This window comes from Narcine bancroftii, chromosome 13 (assembly GCF_036971445.1).
Source record: "Narcine bancroftii isolate sNarBan1 chromosome 13, sNarBan1.hap1, whole genome shotgun sequence".
NCBI classification, from domain to species: domain Eukaryota; kingdom Metazoa; phylum Chordata; class Chondrichthyes; order Torpediniformes; family Narcinidae; genus Narcine; species Narcine bancroftii.
In genome coordinates this window covers 50,793,826-50,813,261 of record NC_091481.1, presented here as the reverse complement: position 1 = coordinate 50,813,261, position 19,436 = coordinate 50,793,826, and the positions used below count along the sequence as shown (strand labels likewise).

The following is a 19,436-nucleotide window of genomic DNA, read 5'->3' as shown; positions in this document are numbered from 1 at the left end:
CAAATGGGCCGCTTATTGAATAGGTGCGAACGATCCTAGCTAATTACTTAACAGTCTGCAAATTTACTGCATAAAAGTTCAGTCAGGCTGGTAGCGTCTTCTATCTCAGGAGATTTACGAAGGAGGTATTTGTCCATGGTCAATAAATTAAGTAAGAATGGTGTACGGAAAACAAGTCAATTTGAAGATAATTTAAAGTAAACATAAGAAATGATCATGAATAAATTGAATAAGAAATTCAATAAAATTCATTTTCTAGATAAAAACAAATTATGAAGACGTTGAGATGAATTGCCAGGCTCACAGTAAATGAATATGCAGGAGACACGATGGAAACAGATATAATAACAACATTTAAGAGGTTTCCAGATAGCTAAAGGCATATGAAGAAATGGAGGGAGGTTTAAAGGACAACTTTATTTTGATTTGCACCTTGGGACTGGCATAGACGTTTGGGGTTAGACCAGTGTTTCTCAAACCACGTTCCCTGGAACCCTAGGGTTCCTAGAGAGGTCACTAGGGGTTCCGCCAGAAACAATGATAAATAGACTAGTGCATTTTTGAGTAATTTTAGTTTAATTTCATATTCGTAATTTTACTGTACACGGACTGCATATTGTTGGAAAATCCTTCATTATTATAATAAAGGCTTGAACCTCTTATTATTTAAAAGTATAATCATCATGGGAAATGTATTTAGTGATGTCTAAATGGCACCAGTATGAAACCACCGTTGCCAGTGAGTAGCAGGACGTGTATGTGGCAGGTTTGTGTATCATTGAGTGACCCACTCTGTTTACCTTTATATGCTTCAGCTTTATCTGTTTAAGTTTCGTTGCGAATAAGATCTGTTTATTTATGTAAAGTTTGACCTTGAATTAAGTATTAGTGTAGCAAAAGACAAGCACAGGTTTCATATTAGAGGAGCAAATTTAACGATCTAAATCGGGTTTGAAAATAACATTTCATTGTGCCATATATTTGTTCATAGGACATTGTACCTTGATTTATCCTTATACCTTTTCAACATTGTTAATAAACGATCTTCTGTTTATATGTGTTACACGTAGGTGATATTGGTTATTTATGTGTTTTTTGTGAATAAAATCTTTGGCATGAGAACTCTTTTGCCGCCAAGGCCCTTCACCAAGTTGGTTGAGGGAGTCTGGAGGATGACTTCATAGAATTCATCCGTGATACCTTTCTTCAGCAGCATGTTAGGGAACCAACAAGGGAGAATGCTATTTTAGATCAAGAACTATGCAATGAGACAGGTAAAATTAACAATCTAGTACTTAGGGACCCTGTTGGAAAAAGCAATCATAGAATGATTGAATTTCTCATAAAGACGGAGAGTGCAATAGTTAGATCTGAAACTAATATATTATGCTTGAACAGGGAAGACAACAGGATGATGGAAGAATTGGTCAGCGTGGACTGGGAGCATAGGCTCGTTGGCAGGACAGTGAGGGACAGTGAAAGACTTTCAAATAGATTTTTCCAGTGTTCAACAAAAATATATTTTAAAATAAGGAGCAGTAAGAGAGGGAAGAGTCAGCCTTGGATAAAGGAAAGGATAAAATTCAAAGCTCATGTGTAGATGACGCCAAGAGTAGTGGGAAACTGAAGGATTGAGAAAACTTAAAGGCAACAAAGGAGAACAAAATGGGAAAAAGGGAAAGGAAGGATTATGAAGGTAAATTAGCACAAAATATTAAAAAATAGCAAAAAAATGTTATAAATATAAAATGCAAGAGAGTGACAAGACGCACCCCTTGGAAGATGAGAAAGGGAGATTGATATTAATAAGGAAATGGCCAAGGAATTTAACAAATATTATGAGGCACTCTTCACAGTGGAAGACACGTCCAGCATGCCAAAGAGTGGAGGCAAGGGTCTTGATAAAATAAATGCAACAAGAGACAGTAATGAGCAAACTAATAGGATTGAAGGCAGAATTATTGTCGATGCGTTCGTAGTCATTGAGTAAAATTCTCTGGATTCTGGGCAGGTCCCAACAGATTGGAAGACAGCAAATGTCACACCACTTTTTTTTTAAAAAAGGGATCTAGACAGATGACAGGTAACTATCATTTGGCTTAACGTCTGTAGCCAGAAAAATACTTGAAGTTGTCATTAAGGATGAAATGGCAGACATTTAGGACAAATGCGTTCCATCAGGCAGATGTAGCATAGATTCAGAAAGGGCAGGCCTTGTTTAACAAATTTGCTTGAGTTTTTTGAGGTTATAATGGGTGAGGTAGATAGAGGGGAACAGGTTGATGTTGTATATTTGGATTTCCAGAGGCATTTGATAAGGTGCTGCACAAAAGACATCAAGAAGATATAGTTAAAGGGAGTCAGGGAAGTATATTGGCATGAATTGAGGATTGGTTATCTGACAGAAATCAGTCAGGATAAATGGGTGTATTTTTTCTGTTTGGCAGGCAGTGGTAAGTGGGGTGATGCAGAGGTCAGTGCTGGCCTCACAGCTGTTCACCATTTACAAGGATGGTTTGGAAGAGGGGACAGAGTTTGTGGATGATACTAAATTGAGTGGAAAGGCAAACTGAACAGAGGATGTGGAGAGGCTGCAGAAGGCAAAGTTAAGTAAGGTGAGTGGGCAAAGGTCTGGCAGATGGCATACAATGTTAATAAATGCAAGGTCATCCACTCTGGTAGGAAAAAGACCAGCTTATTATTTTAAATGGTGAAAAACTTCAGCATGCTGTTGTGCAGGACTTGTGCATGAATCATAAAAGGTTGGGTTCCAGGTACAACACATTATTAAGGGGGAGATGGAATGTTGACCTTCATCGTTTAGAGAAATTGAATTCAAGAGCATGGAGGTCATACTCCAACTATACAAAGCACTGGTGAAGGTAATGCTGTGTACAATTCTGATCTCCATACTTGAGGAAGGATACTAGAGGCAGTCCCAAGGAGGTTCACCAGATTTATCCCAGAGATGAGGTGGTTGACCTAGGAGGAGAGACTAAATCATCTGGGATAACACTCACTCGAATTTGGAAGAATGAGAGATCTTATGGAAATATATAAAATTATAAAAAGGATAGATAACATAAAGGCAGGAAAATTGTTTTCACTGCTAGGCGATACTGGAACTAAAGCACATTTCCTCAAGTTTCATGGAAGTAGATTTAAGACAGAGATGATGAAAAACTTTTTTCCCAGAGAGTCGAGAATCTGTGGAAATCTCCGCTCAGGGAAGCAGTTGAGGCTACTTCATTAAACATATTTAAGGTTCAGCTAAGATAGATTTTTACATAAAAAAAGGAATTGAGGGATGTGGGGAAAAGACAGGGAGGTGCAGTTGGGTCAATGATCAGATCAAATCTTATGGAATGGCAGAACAGGCTAGATGGGCTGAATGGGCAACTCCTGCTCCGATTTCTTACATTCTTAGGTGAACAGCAAAGCTGTTTATAAGGGGAAGCTCAGTGAACACAGAGAGGATAAAGAAACTGAAGAGTATTCCAGCAGGGAGAGGAGGTTGGGGCTGGTATGGAGCAGAAACAGACAATAGTGGAGATACCAGGATGCTTCCAGAGTAACCCCAGCTGACTCTACTTTGAGTGTATGACAGAAATCCAAAGGGATGAGACACTGTTTTCAAACAGCTGTTTTATTTGGTATAGATCCAAGACATGAAATTCAATTCCTGTCATTGAGTGGCATAGTTGGCAAAACACTATTATAGCACCAACAACCTCAGTTCAAATCATGTCCTGCCAGTGAGGAGTCTCTAAGTACACCCCCCACCACACACCCCGCAATTGGTAGTTTAATTCGGCAGCAGAGGTTTCATGGGCCGGATAAACTTCAACCATGCTGTATTGTTATTTTTTTTTAATTTAATCAGTCACCAACATTGACAGATAGCATCCATTCCAGCACCACTTCCAGTGATGGAAAAGCCACCAACATATTAAGACTCACTCCTACCCAGACACAATACCTTCACCATCCTCCCCATGGAGAAGATTCACCAGTGTGAGATACAAATCAGCAGATTAGCAGATAGGTTTTTCACCCATGTTATCAGACTCTTGAATGATCCTCGCACTTGTAAAATAATGTTGCTTTTCTTTGTATAAACTGATCTGTCCCTGTAACTGCACTCCTGCATTGCAACTTATTTGCTGGACGATGTACGGGTCACTAAGCTGGACTGCACCGAAACAAACTTTTTCACTGCACCTTTGTACATCTGACAATGAACTTCCAAATTGCAAACTGACAACAATACCAAGACCCATTTTGATTTGTTGCCCAATGACCACAAAACTCCAGTCTCTCCTGGTGTTTGAGTGAGTGAGATTTAAATAAAACTTTACGTGAACACACCGGTATTTCACTAGGCTGTTCAACTGTGTGAACTCCTTCCTGCACTCGAAGCAGGTGAATGGCCTCTTCCAGGAGTAGACCTGCTGGTGTGTCAGCAGGTTGGTGGATTGGGCGAACCCCTTCACATACGGAACTTGTGAATGGACTCTCCCCGGAATGGGACCCATTGGTAGATCAGAAGGTGGGATGACTGGGTGAACTCCTTCCCACACTCAGAGAAAGTGAACAGCCCTTCCCCATGTGGATTCGCTGGTGGATCACCAGGTTGGAGGAATGGGTGAAGCCATTTCCGCACTCACGGCAGACGAATGGCCTGTCCCCGAAGTGAACCCGCAAGTGGGCTAGTAGGGTAGAGGACCGGGCAAACGCCTTTCCGCACTCAGAACAGACGAATGGCCTCTCCCCAGTGTGGAACTGCTTGTGTCTCAGCAGGTCAGAAGACTGGGTGAACCCCTTCCCACATATGGGACAGGTGAACGGCCTCTCCCCCGTGTGGAATCGCTGGTGTCTCAGAAGATCAGATGACTGGGTGAAGCTCTTCCCGCAAATGGGGCAGATGAACGGCCGCTCCCCTGTGTGGAACCGCTGGTGTCTCAGAAGGTCAGAGGACTGGGTGTAGGATTTCTTGCACACAGGGCAGACAAATGGCCTCTCCCCGGTGTGTTCTCGCCGGTGGGTCAGCAGGTGGGAGGAATTAGTGAAGCCCTTTCGGCATTCGGGACAGATGAATGGCCTGTCGCTGCTGTGAATCTTCTGGTGTGTAGTCAAGCTTGATTTCTCACTGAAGCTCTTGCCACACTCGGGGCAAGTGAAGGGCATTGTGCCGGTGTGGACCCGTTGGTGCCTCCTCAACTTGCGAGACTCACTGAATCTCTCTCCGCACTCAGGGCAGGAGAAGGGTCTCTCCCCCCTGTGTATTCGCCGGTGGATCTTGAGGGTAGACCCCCTGGTGAAGGCTTTCTCGCATTCGGGACAGGCAAATGGCTTTTCCCCGGTGTGGCCCCGCTGGTGCCTCCGCAGGTTGGAGGTCTGGGTGAAGCCCTTGCCGCACTCGGGGCAGGTGAAGGGTCTCTCCCCAGTGTGGACTCGACGATGTTTTGTTAACTGACTTGACCCTTTAAAGTTCTTCGCGCAGTCGGAGCACTGAAACATATTCATCGCTGAGGACATATTCGTCGAGAGGGTGTGGCCAGAAGCTAAATTAATGCAGTCAACCCCAGGGTGCGTGCGCTGCCCAATGGAGGTTCCCAGAGAGTTAGGACAATGGGTTAAATCAACACCAAGGGTGAAAAAGCGTCCTCTGGACAGTCGTTCCAAGCCCTGGAACCACAGAAACCCTCTGTTCCAGGACCCAGTGCTGAACTGCCTTCGATCCCTGAAAAGCACTTTAACCAGGATGCATTGTCAACTCAACAGGAAGGTGCATGCATGGACCTCAGAAAGGCAGCTGTGGAGCCCTTTGCCGAGAACGGTGCATTGTGGTTAGAGAAGCATCCATTGCTAGGCACTTTGTGGGCAGTGAGTAAACCCCGACCTTAAAATTGCAGATGGGGAGACTGATAGCTGGGCACAAGTAGCTGACACACAGGGGCTGATTTAAAATCCAGCTGAGGAAACCTCTCCCAATGCTGCGAAGTTCATTCACGAAGTGATGTCTGTTGGTGACTGTAATACAATAAGATCAAAAGTGGGTTAGGCCATTCAGCAGATTTATTATCCTTCTCAACCCCATTCTCCTGCCTTCTCCCTCCAACCCTTGATTCCCTTCCTATTGCCACCTTAAATATCCCCAATGAATTGGCCTCCATAAATTGACCAACATCTGTGTAAAGAAATTCTTCCTCTATTAAAAAGGGGCCTTTTATATTCTGAGGCTGTACCCTCTGGTCGCAAATTCCCCCCACCAGAGGAAATATCCTCTCCATAGCCACTCTATCCAGGTCTTCCAGTATTTCATGGGTTTCATTGAGGTCCCTGCCCTCATTCGAGTACAATCCCAGAGCCTTCAAATTCTCCTGATATGAAAATCTGTCACTCCAGGGTACATCCATGTAAACTTCCTCTGGCCCCCCTCTCCAATACCAACACACTCTTCTTTTCAATTGGAGCCCAAAGCAGTTCTCACGAATCCTTCAGAAAGCCTCATTACATCACTACTTTCACATTCTAACCCTCTGGAAATGAATGCAAACATTCCATTTGCCTTCCTTTTCATGCAACTTCACCTGAGGAAGACTTGCCTCAGAACTTTCAAGACCTTCTGTGTCCCTGATTTCGAAGTGACCACGCCTTTATTCCTTCCACCCCAGTGCATGATCAGGCATATCTCAATACTGCACTCCATCCTCCAATTCCTGGCTCCATCTTCCACTTATGTCCACACCCCCTCCTTGAGCATCATTCGAGGCTCCAAATAGTCCTTTCAAGTGGAAAATGCATTTCACTTGTAAATTGGCAGTGGTCATTTACTGCATTCGGTGCTCCTGTTGTGGTCTCCTCGACATCAGAGAGACATGACGCAGACTGGGAGACCGCTTTGTTGAGCGTCTCAACTCTCGCAATAGCCTGGATTTCCCAGTGGCCACCCATTTCAGTTCTCCATCCCATTCCTTTGCTGACATGTCTGTCTCTGGTCTCATACACTGCCAAACTGAGACCACCTACAACTTAGGAGGAACAACAACTCATCTTCCCACTGGTCACCCTCCAGTGGAGGGCATTCATATCGATCTCTGACTCTACCATTGACTCTACCATTGACTTTCCTTATCTCTGACTCTACCTTCCTTATCTCCTTTTGCACAAACATGATAAATTCTCATCTCATCCCTTATCATATCCAATTAACACCTTTTTTTGGGATGGATCCACCCCTTTTTGATTAAATTCTGAGACTTTCTGCTTCTGGCTTATTCTAATTATTCCTTGAAGAAGAAATTGTTGGTAATGTATCTTTGTCCCTTATGAACACTGAAAAGACTGGATTTTGGTGTGTTTTTAACTACCTACTCATCCTCCCATCTTTGTATCGTCTGCAAAGGAAAACGTCTTCAGGGTTGGCATTCCTCGAAGAGACTTCACAGTGGAGCTGAATGGAGTTGAACAGCCTGTCAATGCTGCTTGAGAGCAGAAGAGGAACAGTAAGAGTGACTCTCCCTTCAAAGAGAGACTTGTATGTTGGTAGTTGCACATGTTTTCTCGATCAACACTTTTCTCCCCTTTCCACTGACGTGAACAGCAAGTGGTCACGGAGTTTGGCCAATACCGAAGAATCTGGAGGGACTACATGGTGAAGAGACTATTGCATTCAGTTCTGGTTGGCTCGTTACAGGAGAGATGTAGATCTTTTGCAGTGGATGAAGAGACTGGGATAGCTTGGTTAGCTTGTTACAGCACAAGCAATGGGGACCGGGGTTCAAATCCCATGCTGTCTTTAAAGAGTTTGTACGTTTTTCCCGTGTCTGCGTGGGATTTTCCTGGAGGCTCTGATTTCTTCCCACCATTTGAAAAGTACCAGGAGTTGTAGGTCATTTGGACGGGATGGGCTTGTGGGCCAAAAGGGCCTGTTCCCATGCTGTATGTCTAAAAAGAATTTAACCTTCAAACCCAATATATTTTTGAAAGGCAGGAGGAAGTCGTAGCACCCAGAGGAAATGCACAAGGAAGACATATGAAACTCCTTACAGACAGCGCCAGATTTGTACCAGTGTTGTCGGCACTATAATAAACACCTAAGGTAACTGTGTTGCCAGGGTGGGGGATGGGTGATATCTTTCACAGGAATCTTTAAGCATATCTGGATATTTTAAAGAACAAAAGCAGGAAAGAATTTACATTTTAGTTCTGCCATTAATCAAAAAGGAGCAGACAAGAAATGCAGGAGACATTAGGGTTTGGGTTCAAGAGACTGCAAATTCTAGAATCTGAAGCAAAATCCCATCTGCTGGAGGAAGCCTACAGCTCGAGAGACTTTAGTGGGATGAAGAGAATTGTCAACATATGCAGTCTGAGCCCTTAGACCAGTGGTTCTCAACATCTTATTTCCCCACTCACAAACCACTTGAAGTAATCTCTCACTAAGCACAAAGCACCTATGGAACACAGAATACAGCACAGTACAAGCCCTTCAGCTCTTGATGTTTTTCCGACCCATAAATCCATTCCTAAATTGAGTTCTAAATCCTCCACAACCTATTTTCCTTTTATCCATGTGTCCGTTTAAGAGTCTTCTGAACACCCCCAATGTTTCAGCCTTCACCACCATTTCTGGCAAGGCATTCCAGGGACCCACAACTCTCTGGGTAAAAACAAACTTACCCCTGTCATCTCCCCTATACTTCCCTTCCTTCACTTTGTACATATATCCTCTAGTGTTTCCTGATCCTGCCCTGGGAAACAGGTGCTGGCTGCCCCTATCTATGCCTCTCATAATTTTGTAAACCTCTATCGTCTCCTGTGCTAACCTTGCCTCATAAGACTTGTTTCCCAATCCAGGCAACATCCTGGTAAATCTCTGCACCCTCACCATTGCTTCCACATTCTTCCTATAATGAGGTGACCAGAACTGAACACAATACTTTTAAGTGCAGTCATACTAAAGATTTGTAAAATTGTAACATGGCCTCTCTACACCTGAATTCAGTCACCCATTAATTCATCCTAGCATCCCATTGGCCTTCTTAACTATCCTATCAACCTTGAGGGATGTATGGATTTGCAGCCCAAGGTCCCTCTGTACATCTACACTCTTAAGTAACCAACCACTAATCCTGTCCTCAGCCTCTGGTGAGTCCTTCCAAAATGCATCACCTCACACTTATCAGATTGAAATCCGTCTGCCACTTTTCTGCCCAACTGTGCATCCTGCCTGTATCATCTTGTAACCTTCAACAACCTTCAGCTCCATGTACAATTCCAACCTTCATGTCATCTGCAAATTTACTGACCCATCCATCCAGGACATTTGTAAAAGAACAGATCCCTGCAGCTCTCCACTAGTCACTGACCTCCAGGTAGATTCCTTTCCTTCCATTATTACCTGCTTTCATCCTGGAGGAAAATTTTTCATCCATGCAGCTAATTTTCCAGTGATCCCATGACTCTTGACCTTCTGGATGAGACTGTCATGGGGGAATCTCATCAAATGCCTTGCCAAAATCCACGTAGTCCACATCTACTGCCTTATTCTCATCAATTTATTTTGTTACCTCCTCAAAAAACTCAATTAGGCTTGAGGTATGACTTTCCCTTAAAAGTCATACTGTCTATCCTTGAGTTGACTGCACTTCTCCAAATGCTCATAGATCCTATCCTTAAGAATCCTCTTCATTTGATTACACACCACTGACATAATACTCACCAGTCTATAATTCCCAGGATTCTCCCTATTAACTTTTATAAACGAGGGAATTATGTTTGCCATCCTCCATTCCTCCAACACCTCTCCTGCAGCCAAAGAGGATTCAAACATCAAAGCTACTGCCCCAGCTTTCTCTTATCTCACTTCCCACAGCAGCTTGGGATATATCACACCCAGCCCGAGGGACTTAGCAATTTTGATTTTAAGAAGATCCAACACTTTCGTTTCCTTAATCTCCACACTGTCCAGCACGCAGACCTGTTCAATTTTGACATCACCATGATCAAGGTCCTTTTCTCGTGAATACTGATCAAAATATCAAAATATTCCTTTACAACCTCCCCAAACTCCTCTGCCTCCAGGTACGTTGCCTCCCTTATCCTTTAGCGGCCCCACATTCATTCCCATCATCCTTCTGTTCTTCACATGTGCACAAAACATCTTGGGGTTCTCCTTAATTTCACATGCCAAGGCCTTCTCATGCCCACTTCAAGCTCTTCTGAGTCCTTCCTTCAGCTCCTTCCTGACGACCATAATCTTCTCATGAGGCCTTCCGGTTTCCTAAATCTGATGCATGATTCCTTTTACCTTTCGACTTGCTGTCTAACCCGTTTTGTCAGCCACGGTTCCATTTTCGTCCCATCTTTTCTTTGTTCCAGTGGGACAAACCTACTCGAGTGGTCCCTAAACTACATCCACATTACTTCTCTGCTTTCACCCTTAAATTTATACTCGCTAGTTCCTGCCTCATCCCTTCATAATGAGCCTTTCTGCAGTTAAGTACTTTCCCAATTTGATTGTTTATATCCTTTTCCCGAGCTATATTGAAACTTAGGGAGTTGTGGGCACTCTCACCAATATGCTCCCCCACCGAGAGGTTCGCCACCTGACCAAGTTCATTCCCCAGAACCAGTATGGCGTCTCCTCAAGTCAGTTGGTCCACATACCATGTAAGGGATCCTTCTTTTACACCTAACAAATTCAGCCCCATCTATTCCTCTTGCAGTCAGTAGGTGTCAGTCAATATTAGGAAAGTTGAAATCACCCATTACTATAACCCTGTATTTCCCATCATTCCAAATTCTGTCTGCTTATTTGCTCCTCTGTGTCCCAAGGGGTATTTGGGGGCCCATAGACTACTCCCAGCACAGTGGTAAATTCAAAATAATATTATCAAAACAGCTTAAAATTGTAACTAAAAATATATATAAAAAAAGATTTCTTACTTATCTCCCTTCCTACTTCCACCCATATCAACTCAACGGACATTCCCTCTGATGCGTCCTCCCTTTCTATAGCCGTGAAACTATCCCTGACCAGTAATGCTACTCCCCACAACCCCCTTTTCTACCTCCCGTTCTATTTTTTTTTAAACATCTACACTCAGGTACATGCATCAGCCAATCTTGCTCTTCCTTCAGCCACGTTTCAGTAACTGCCATAACATCATAGTTCCATGTTCTGATCCATGCTCTGTTCATCATCTTTATTCCTGATACTCCTAGCATTGAAATAGTAACATTTCAAACTAGCTACCTTTATATTTTTCCCCTGCCTGTGTAATGGATTTGTGTTAATCTTAAATATAATTTTCAACTATATTCTTCATATATAAATGACTTAGTAGATCTATTATTAGTAAGTTACTTTGGTTGGTTACAGGGGCACAAAGACAATACATTTTTAAATAAACATGGTACTTTGAGATAGAAGATGAAAGCCAGTTTGGGATGAAAATGGATGCTGAATGAAGATAGAGTCAAGAAGATGAAAAGGATTTATGATGGTCCTTGAGATATTGAAAACAATAGGTGTTAGTTCAGAAGCACCTGTATGAACACATGGCCATTTTAGTTCTGAGGAAGGCAGTCTTCTTGGAGACATAAGTGGACTTAAATGCTTTTAGCACATTCGTGTCAAAAGACCTTCAAAGACAGAAATTATGTCACTTTTGATGTGACCATGAGAAATGTGCTCGAAATATATTATCGAAATGAGAGACAAAGATCAGATCATTTTGGAGTTGACAAAAGTGTAAACCGTGTGACACAAGGTTGAAACTTTGTGAAAGACAGGGTTGAATTACAGTAAACGGAATTGTTGGTGTGTGTTACTCCTGGAAAAAGGGATCACTGAATCAGTGGCTTTTGAAATAAAGAAGACCACTTCGCTGTCTCTTTTGTCTATTTTTGTATGGCCACTTCGTTTAAACCTTGTCTGGTTTGTGACTACATTGTGGAAAAAGATAGTCACATTCGCTGTCTCTTTGAGGACAGATTCTTCGTCTGGAAAACAGAATCGTGGGTAAAGTGGCCTGAAGATGTGATGTTCAAAAGAACTGAGAATTGAAGTTTCAAATAATGCAGAAATTTTAAAGACTGACTTTTCAGAGTGGGACTTTATTACAGACCTACATTTTACATTTGCGCTTAGTAGGGTTAAGTTTAGAGATAAGTAAGAAATCTTTTTTTATATATATTTTTAATTACAATTTTAAGCTGTTTTGATAATATTATTTTGAATTTACCACTGTCTGGTGAATTTTCCATTCATATCCATGTGTTAGTGCCAACAAAGTCCCTTTGGTCCCAAACAAAATTTAAAATGGTTGTTAGTTCGTAACACCTGTCCTTCCTCACTAACTCAGAACTCATAGCATCTTGGTTTTGTCCTTCTACTCTAATCTCTGCCCTCACACTCTGATTGCCACTGCCCTCCCAAACTAGTTGAAAACTCTCCCCAACAGCTCTAGCAAACCAACCCGCCAGTATATTGGTCCCTTCCAGTTCAGGTGCAGCCCATCCTTTTTGTCCAGGTCAGATCTTCTCCAGAAGAGATCTCAATGATCCACAAATCTGAACCCATGGCCTGCCACCAACTCTTAAACCACATAATCATCTGCCACCTATCCCCTCTGGTGTGTCACACAGGCAGCAATCCTGAGATTACCACCTGAGGTTTTGCTTTTTTAAACTTCTTTCCCAACTCTTCAGGTCCCTATCCCTACACCCATCTATGTCATTGGTCCCCACGTGGACCATGACATCAAGATGCTCACCTTTCCCCTCCAGAATGCTATGAACAATCAGATAAGGCCCTGACCCTGGCAAAATGCCATCCAGGAGCCTCGATCCTGTTCACAAAACCTCCTATCCACTTGTCTAACTGATGTCGCCAATCACCATTGTTCTCGTCTTCTGAGCCGGGGACCAGCCTCTGTGCCAGGGTCATGACCACCTCAACTTGTCCCTGGTAGGTTGGCCCCCCCCCCAACAGAATATAAAACTGTATACATGTTCAGGGGAACAGCCACAGGGACGCTTTGTTACCTGTCTCCTGTCCTTAAGGGATGACTGCCTCCCTATGGCATACGATGTAAGGAATTACTTAAAGTGGTATGTGAGTGGAATGAAAGAACCAGCACTGCCTTAGAAGCTGCTTGAAAGTTACAGTGTTTTCTGCTTTTATTATAAAGTTCTTATTTGTGCTTTGTGTCAGTTACAACTGAAGCCATCACCTACCAGGGTTTGGATCCTGCAACATCTGCAGAACCGAATGGCCACAATTCACCTGTCCGTCTTCCCAGATACCGTCTGCTGAGCAACAGAAAAGGAAAGCGATGGTCACAGTGGGACCAATGGCCATCTTCATTACCCATTATCCCCCATGGAGTTGGAATCGCTCTGCCAATGCCATCGCCAAGGAAATGTGCATTGCTGTCACCCGCAATGCATCATGACATGGTTGACAATACAAAGCAGGAGAAATCCCCAGGGGTCATTATGAGGAGCACAGAGCTGAAAGGGTCCACAACCGTTCATCTTGGCGCCTCACAGTTCGGCGTTGTGAACAGTTGTGAACAGGCCAGTTCATTCCTTCTAGTCCATGCCAAACACCTTCTCTCACCTTGACCCATTGACATGCACCCTTCATAACCCTCCACTCCTCTCTTGTCCATATATCTATCCAACTTTTCCTTCAATATTAAAATTGAGTCCATATCTATCACTTTGGCTGTCAGCTCATTTCATCCTCCCACAATACTCTGAGTGAAGAAATTACCCCTCATGTTTCCCCTAAACTTTTCCCCCTTCAATCTCAATCCATGTTCTCTTGTTTGAATCACTCCCACTCTCTATGGGGAAAAAAAGACTGTTTGCATTGATTGTCTCTGTCCCCCTCATAATTTTAAATACCACTATCAAATCACCCCTCAATCTATTATGCTCTGGGGAATAAAGTCTCAGCCTGCTAAAACTTTCACTGCAACTCAAACCCTGAAACCCAGGCAACATTTCTTGTAAATCTCCTCTGCACTCTCTCTATTCTGTTTATATCTTTCCAATATTTTGGCGACCAAAACTGCACACAATATCCCAAATTTGGCCTCAACAATGCCTTATACAACTTCAACATGACATCCTAACACCTATACTCAATACTCTGATTTATGAAGGCCAACATGTCAAATGCTTTCTCCACCATCCCATCTACATGGGACTCCACTTTCAGAGAATTATGAACCAAATTTCCTAAATCAATTTGTTCTACTCCGCTTCTCAAGTGCCTACCATTTTACGTGTATGATCTTTGCTGATTCGTCCCACCAAAATGTAGCAACTCACATTTATCAGTATTGAAATCCATCTGCCATCTTTCAGCCCACTCTTCTTCTAACTGTCCTACATCTTACTGCAAACTTTGACAAGCTTCTTCACTGTCCACAACACCACCAATCATCATATCATCTGTATACTTACTAATCCAATTCACCACCCTATCATCCAGATCATTAATATATATGACAAACAACAATGGGCCCAGTACCAATACATTTGTCACCAGTCTTCAATTTGACAATCAATTTTCCACCATTACTCTCTGGCATCTCCCATCCAACCATTGTTGAATCCATTTCACTACTTCAACATTAATACCTAATACTTGAATCTTCCTAACTAACCTCCTATGCGGAACCTTGTCAAAATGCTTAAAAAAGCCATATAGACAACATCAATAGCATTTCCCCTCGTCCATTTTCTTACTAACCTCCTCAAAAAACTAAGATTTGTTAAACATGATCAACTATGTACAAAACCGTGTTAACTACTCCTAAGTAATCCTTGTCTTTCCAAATTGTATATACCATCTGTAATGGAGAGACAGCATCCACTACCGAGTGGCACTGCTGTGCTCTTGTTCGGAGGACACATTACCTGCCAATCAAGGTCAAAGATTCACTCCAAGCCATCAAGGTGACCCCTACAATTAACCCTCTTAAATCACTAAATGCTGCAGTCCAGGCAGCCTGCCCAGACTCAGAACTGACCTTCAACCAATTGGTCCAGGTGAATCACCTCAGTTCACTCCTGACGAGCCCCTGTACTTGGCTTCAAGCCACTGCCCACAGCAACCAACAGGGTTCAAAATGACACTTACGATTGGCCCCCCCAGCTTTGCCCCCAGAACTATAAAGAACCATGTGACCCATGGAAGTATCACCTTCCGCACTGGGTTGGGATGAGTCTTGACGCTAGGTAGCAGAGCAGTGTCCGTACCGGTCAAGGGGTGGGGGCACGTAACATCACCTTGATCTGATTGCTGAATGTCTATGCTCTTATAACTTCACCAGGTTTCTGTCAGTTTCCCCGTCATCTGAAAGTGTGTATTTACCCCCTGCGTATTGTGTATGTGTATAAGTTTGCTTGACATATCGACCCTGTTGTCTCAATTCCATCCCTGAAATAAACGTGTGCTTTGTACCTGAACTTTGATCTGGTTCTTAATGTGTGGAACCCACACGAACCTGAACAACATTATCTCGAATAACACTCTCCATTAATTTACCTACCTCTGGTGTCAGACTCACAAGCCTATAATTTCGAAGTTTACTTTTGAAGCCCTTTTTTAAAAAAAAAACAGCAGAACAACATGAGCCACCCTCCAATCCTCCGGCACCTCACCCATGGCCAGTGACATTTTAAATATTTCTGTCAGTTCCCCCCACTATTTGTACATTAACCTCCCTCAGGGTCCTTGGAAATAACTTCTCAGGACCCATAGATTAATCCACTTTTATTCTCTTTAAAATAGCCAATACTACCTCCTCATTAATCCGAATATTATCCTTGACCTCACTACCAGATTTCTCCACTTCATCCAGCTCAATATTCTTTCGTGAATATCGAAGAAAAAAATAATTTAAAATTTCCCTTTGGATTTATATTTTTCTTGCCTGCCAAAGCAGCCTCATATCTCCTTTTACCCTTTCTAATTTCTTCCTTTTTTTAATACTCTTTATATTCCTCAAGCACCTCATCTATTCCCTGCTGATTATACGTGTTGTACACAATCCCTCTTCCTCCGAACCAAATTCCCAATACCATTTGAAAACCCAAGACTCCTTATATGTTCTAAATTTCCTTTAATCCTCACAGGATCATACTGACTCTGTGCCCTCAAAATTCCCCCTTTGAATATCCTCCATTTATCAATTATATCCTTCTCAGAAAATAAATGATCACAATCCACACCTTCTAAATCCTTTCACATGAAGAGATGTGCCTTATTTCAATCAAGAATCTCAACCTTCGGCCCAGCCCTATCCTTCTCCATTATTAACCTAAAACCAATATTATTATGATCACTCGACCCAAATTGTTCCCCAACATACACCTCTGTCACCTGACCTACCTCATTCCCTAATAGGACATTCAATGCTGCTGTTTCTCTAGTAGGTTCTTCGATGTATTGATTTCAAAAACTTTCCTAAACACATTTGACAAACTCCAACCTATCCACCCCTTTTACAGCATGGGCATCCCAATGTGTAGAAAGTTAAAATCGCCTATAATCACCACCTTATTATTACACATATATGCTATCTCCTTACGAATTTACTCCTCTAATACCCTCTATTCATAATACACTTGCATTAGTGTTTACAGACCTTTCCCATTCCTCCATTCCAACCAAATAGCTTCACTGGACAAGCTTTCCCATTCCTCAATTCCAACCAAATAGCCTCACTGGACAAGCTCTCCAATCTATCCTGCCACAGAACCACTGTAATGTTTTCTCTAACCAGCAATGTGACTCCTCCACCTTTAATTCCCTGTTCTATCATGCCTAAAACAACTGAATGCTGCCAATCACACCCCTCCTGCATCCAAGTTTCACTGATGAGTACAATATCATATTTCCATGTGTCAATCCATGCTCCAAGCTCATCCACCTTTCTTACAATGCTCCTGGCATTGAAATATATGCACTTATGTAACACCATTAAGTAGGCCTTCAGGCCCATCAAGCCTGCACCACCATTCAATAAGTTCATGGCTCAGCTCCACCTACCTACCTTTTCCCCATATTCCTTATTTATGTTAAAGTTTATCTAATTGAACCATAAATATGTTTAATGAAGTAGCTTCAACTGCTTCCTTGGTTAAGGAATTCCACACACTCACTACTCTTTGGAAAAGACAGCTTCCCTCTTCCCAGTCATCAATGTAAATGCTGAACAGCTGCAGGCCCAGCAACGACCCCTGCAGCACCCCACTTACTACTAACTGTTTATCAGAAAAACACCCATTTTAGCAGAGGCCTTCTGTCAGATAACCAATCCTCAATTAATGCCAATGTACCACCCCTGGCTCCATTCATCTGTATCTTATTGTTCCGTTTCTTGAGCAGCACCTTATCAAATGCCTCTGGAAATCTAAATATACATCATCAACCTGTTCCCCTCCATCTATTGCACCCATTATATTCTCAAAGAACTCCAGCAAGTTTGTCAAACAAGACCTGCCCTTTTTGAATCCATGCTGCATCTGCCACATGGAACCCCTTCGTTTTAAATGTGTGACAGAGTATATAGATATGTTATTGGGAGACAAATTGGAAAAGATTTGTTAGAGTAGGTCACATACAAACACTTTAAAACAGATCTTATTTCAAATACTGGAGCTCTGCTAATGGTAGACATATAGACCCACAGCCTTCACAAAAGCTTTGGAGAATGCCCAAGACCCTAATGTCTTCTGCCTACATCCCTTTTTAAAAAGTAGTGTGACATCTGCTGGGACCTGTCCACAGAGAATGTTGGTAAATGACTACCAACACATCGACTATAACTACTGCCATTTATTTTAGTACCCTGGGGTACATCCCATCAGAACCAGGGGATTTCAACACTTTCAGTTCACTAGTTTGCTCACCTCCCTTCGCATCCCTATCACCACTCTTTGGCATGCTGGACGGGTCTTCCACTGTGAAGAGTGACTCAAAATATTTGTTCAATGCCTCGGCTATTTCCCTATTACTCAATATCACTCCCTTTCTCATCTTCCAAGGGACCTACGATCCCTCTTACGTTTTATATATATTTATATTTTGTGCTAATTTACCTGCATAATCCTTCTTTCCTCTCCTTGTTTTCCATTTAGTTGTCCTTAGTTGCCTTTTAAAGTTATCCCAATCCCTCACCTTCCCACTACTCCTGACTACTTTGTAAACATGAGCTTTGAATTTTATCCTTTCCAGGGCTAACCCTTCCCTCTCTTATTGCTCCTTATTTTTAAATTGTAATATATATTTGTTGAGCACTGTGAAAGACTTGGAAGTCTTCCACTCTCCCTCACTGTTCTGTGAACGAGCCTGTGCTCCCAGTCTACACTGACCAATTCCTCCCTCATCCTGTTGTTATCTCCCCTGTTGAAGCATAATACACTAGTTTCAGATCTAACTCCATCTGTCTGAGGAATTCAATCATTCTATGGTTGCATTTTCCAAGAGGGTCGCTAACCACTAGTTCGTTAATTTTTCGGATCTCATGACACAATACTAGATCTAAAATAGCATTCTCGCTTGTTGGTTCCTTAACATGCTGCTCAAGAAAACTATCACGATGTACTCTATGAAGTCATCCTCCAGACTCCCTCGACCAATTTGTTTTTCCCAACCTATGCGGAAGTTAAAAGTTCCACACGACAACCTCTTTTCCATTCTGACATGCCACAGTTCTCTCTCCGTTAATTGCCTGTGCCACTGGGCTATTTTGATTTGGTGGGTGATAGAGAAATCCCACCAGTGATTGAAATATTATGACCATGGAAAATAGATTCCAATTTATGGCTTTTTATGAGGAAAGAGAACATTATTTCGTCCAGCAACATTTGTCTGTGCCCCCAGTCCACGCTGATCAAGTCCTCCCTCATCCTGATGTAGTCTCCCTTGTTCAAGCATCAAACACTAGTTTTAGATCTAAGTTTTGCACCCTCCATCTGTATGAGAAATTCAATCATTCTATGATCACTTATTCCAAGAGGGTCCCTAACTAATGGATCATTAATTTTACTGATCTCATTGCACAATACTAAATCAAAAATAGCATAGTCCTTTGCTGTCTCCTTAACATACTGCTCCAGAAAGCGGACACAGATAAATTCTATGAACTCATCCTCCAGACACCCTCAACCAACTTGGTGAAGGTCCTCATTGGCAGGAAGGGAAGGGGGGTAGGGGGAGGCGGAGGCGGGAGGGGAAGGGGGTGGGGGGAGGCGGGAGGGGAAGGGGGTGGGGGGAGGCGGGAAGGCTGGGGGATTGGGAGGGGGGGCCAGAGCGGAAGCGGGTGCGGGGGGGCCAGAGCGGAAGCGGGTGCGGGGGGGCCAGAGCGGAAGCGGGTGCGGGGGGGCCAGAGCGGAAGCGGGTG

The 19,436-nt window shown here is 42.9% G+C and overlaps 1 protein-coding gene across 5 annotated transcripts; it reads right to left on the bottom strand.

The window, feature by feature from the left end:
* Positions 1 to 3,630: 3,630 nt before the first annotated feature.
* LOC138748564 (zinc finger and SCAN domain-containing protein 2-like) lies at positions 3,631 to 19,232 on the bottom strand. 5 transcript variants are annotated; one of them, XM_069908979.1, is made up of 4 exons: positions 17,944 to 19,232; positions 13,249 to 13,323; positions 7,374 to 7,484; positions 3,631 to 6,033 (listed from the first exon to the last, which is right to left on the bottom strand). In XM_069908979.1, exon 4 carries the CDS (start codon positions 5,536 to 5,538, stop codon positions 4,543 to 4,545), a length of 996 nt encoding a protein of 331 aa, XP_069765080.1. In that variant the 5' UTR covers positions 5,539 to 6,033; positions 7,374 to 7,484; positions 13,249 to 13,323; positions 17,944 to 19,232; the 3' UTR covers positions 3,631 to 4,542. The 5 variants fall into 5 exon arrangements, with proteins under 5 accessions (XP_069765080.1, XP_069765082.1, XP_069765081.1 ...); XM_069908981.1 differs by having other exon boundaries at positions 7,378 to 7,484; XM_069908980.1 differs by having other exon boundaries at positions 7,374 to 7,456.
* Between the last annotated feature and the right edge of the window lie 204 nt (positions 19,233 to 19,436).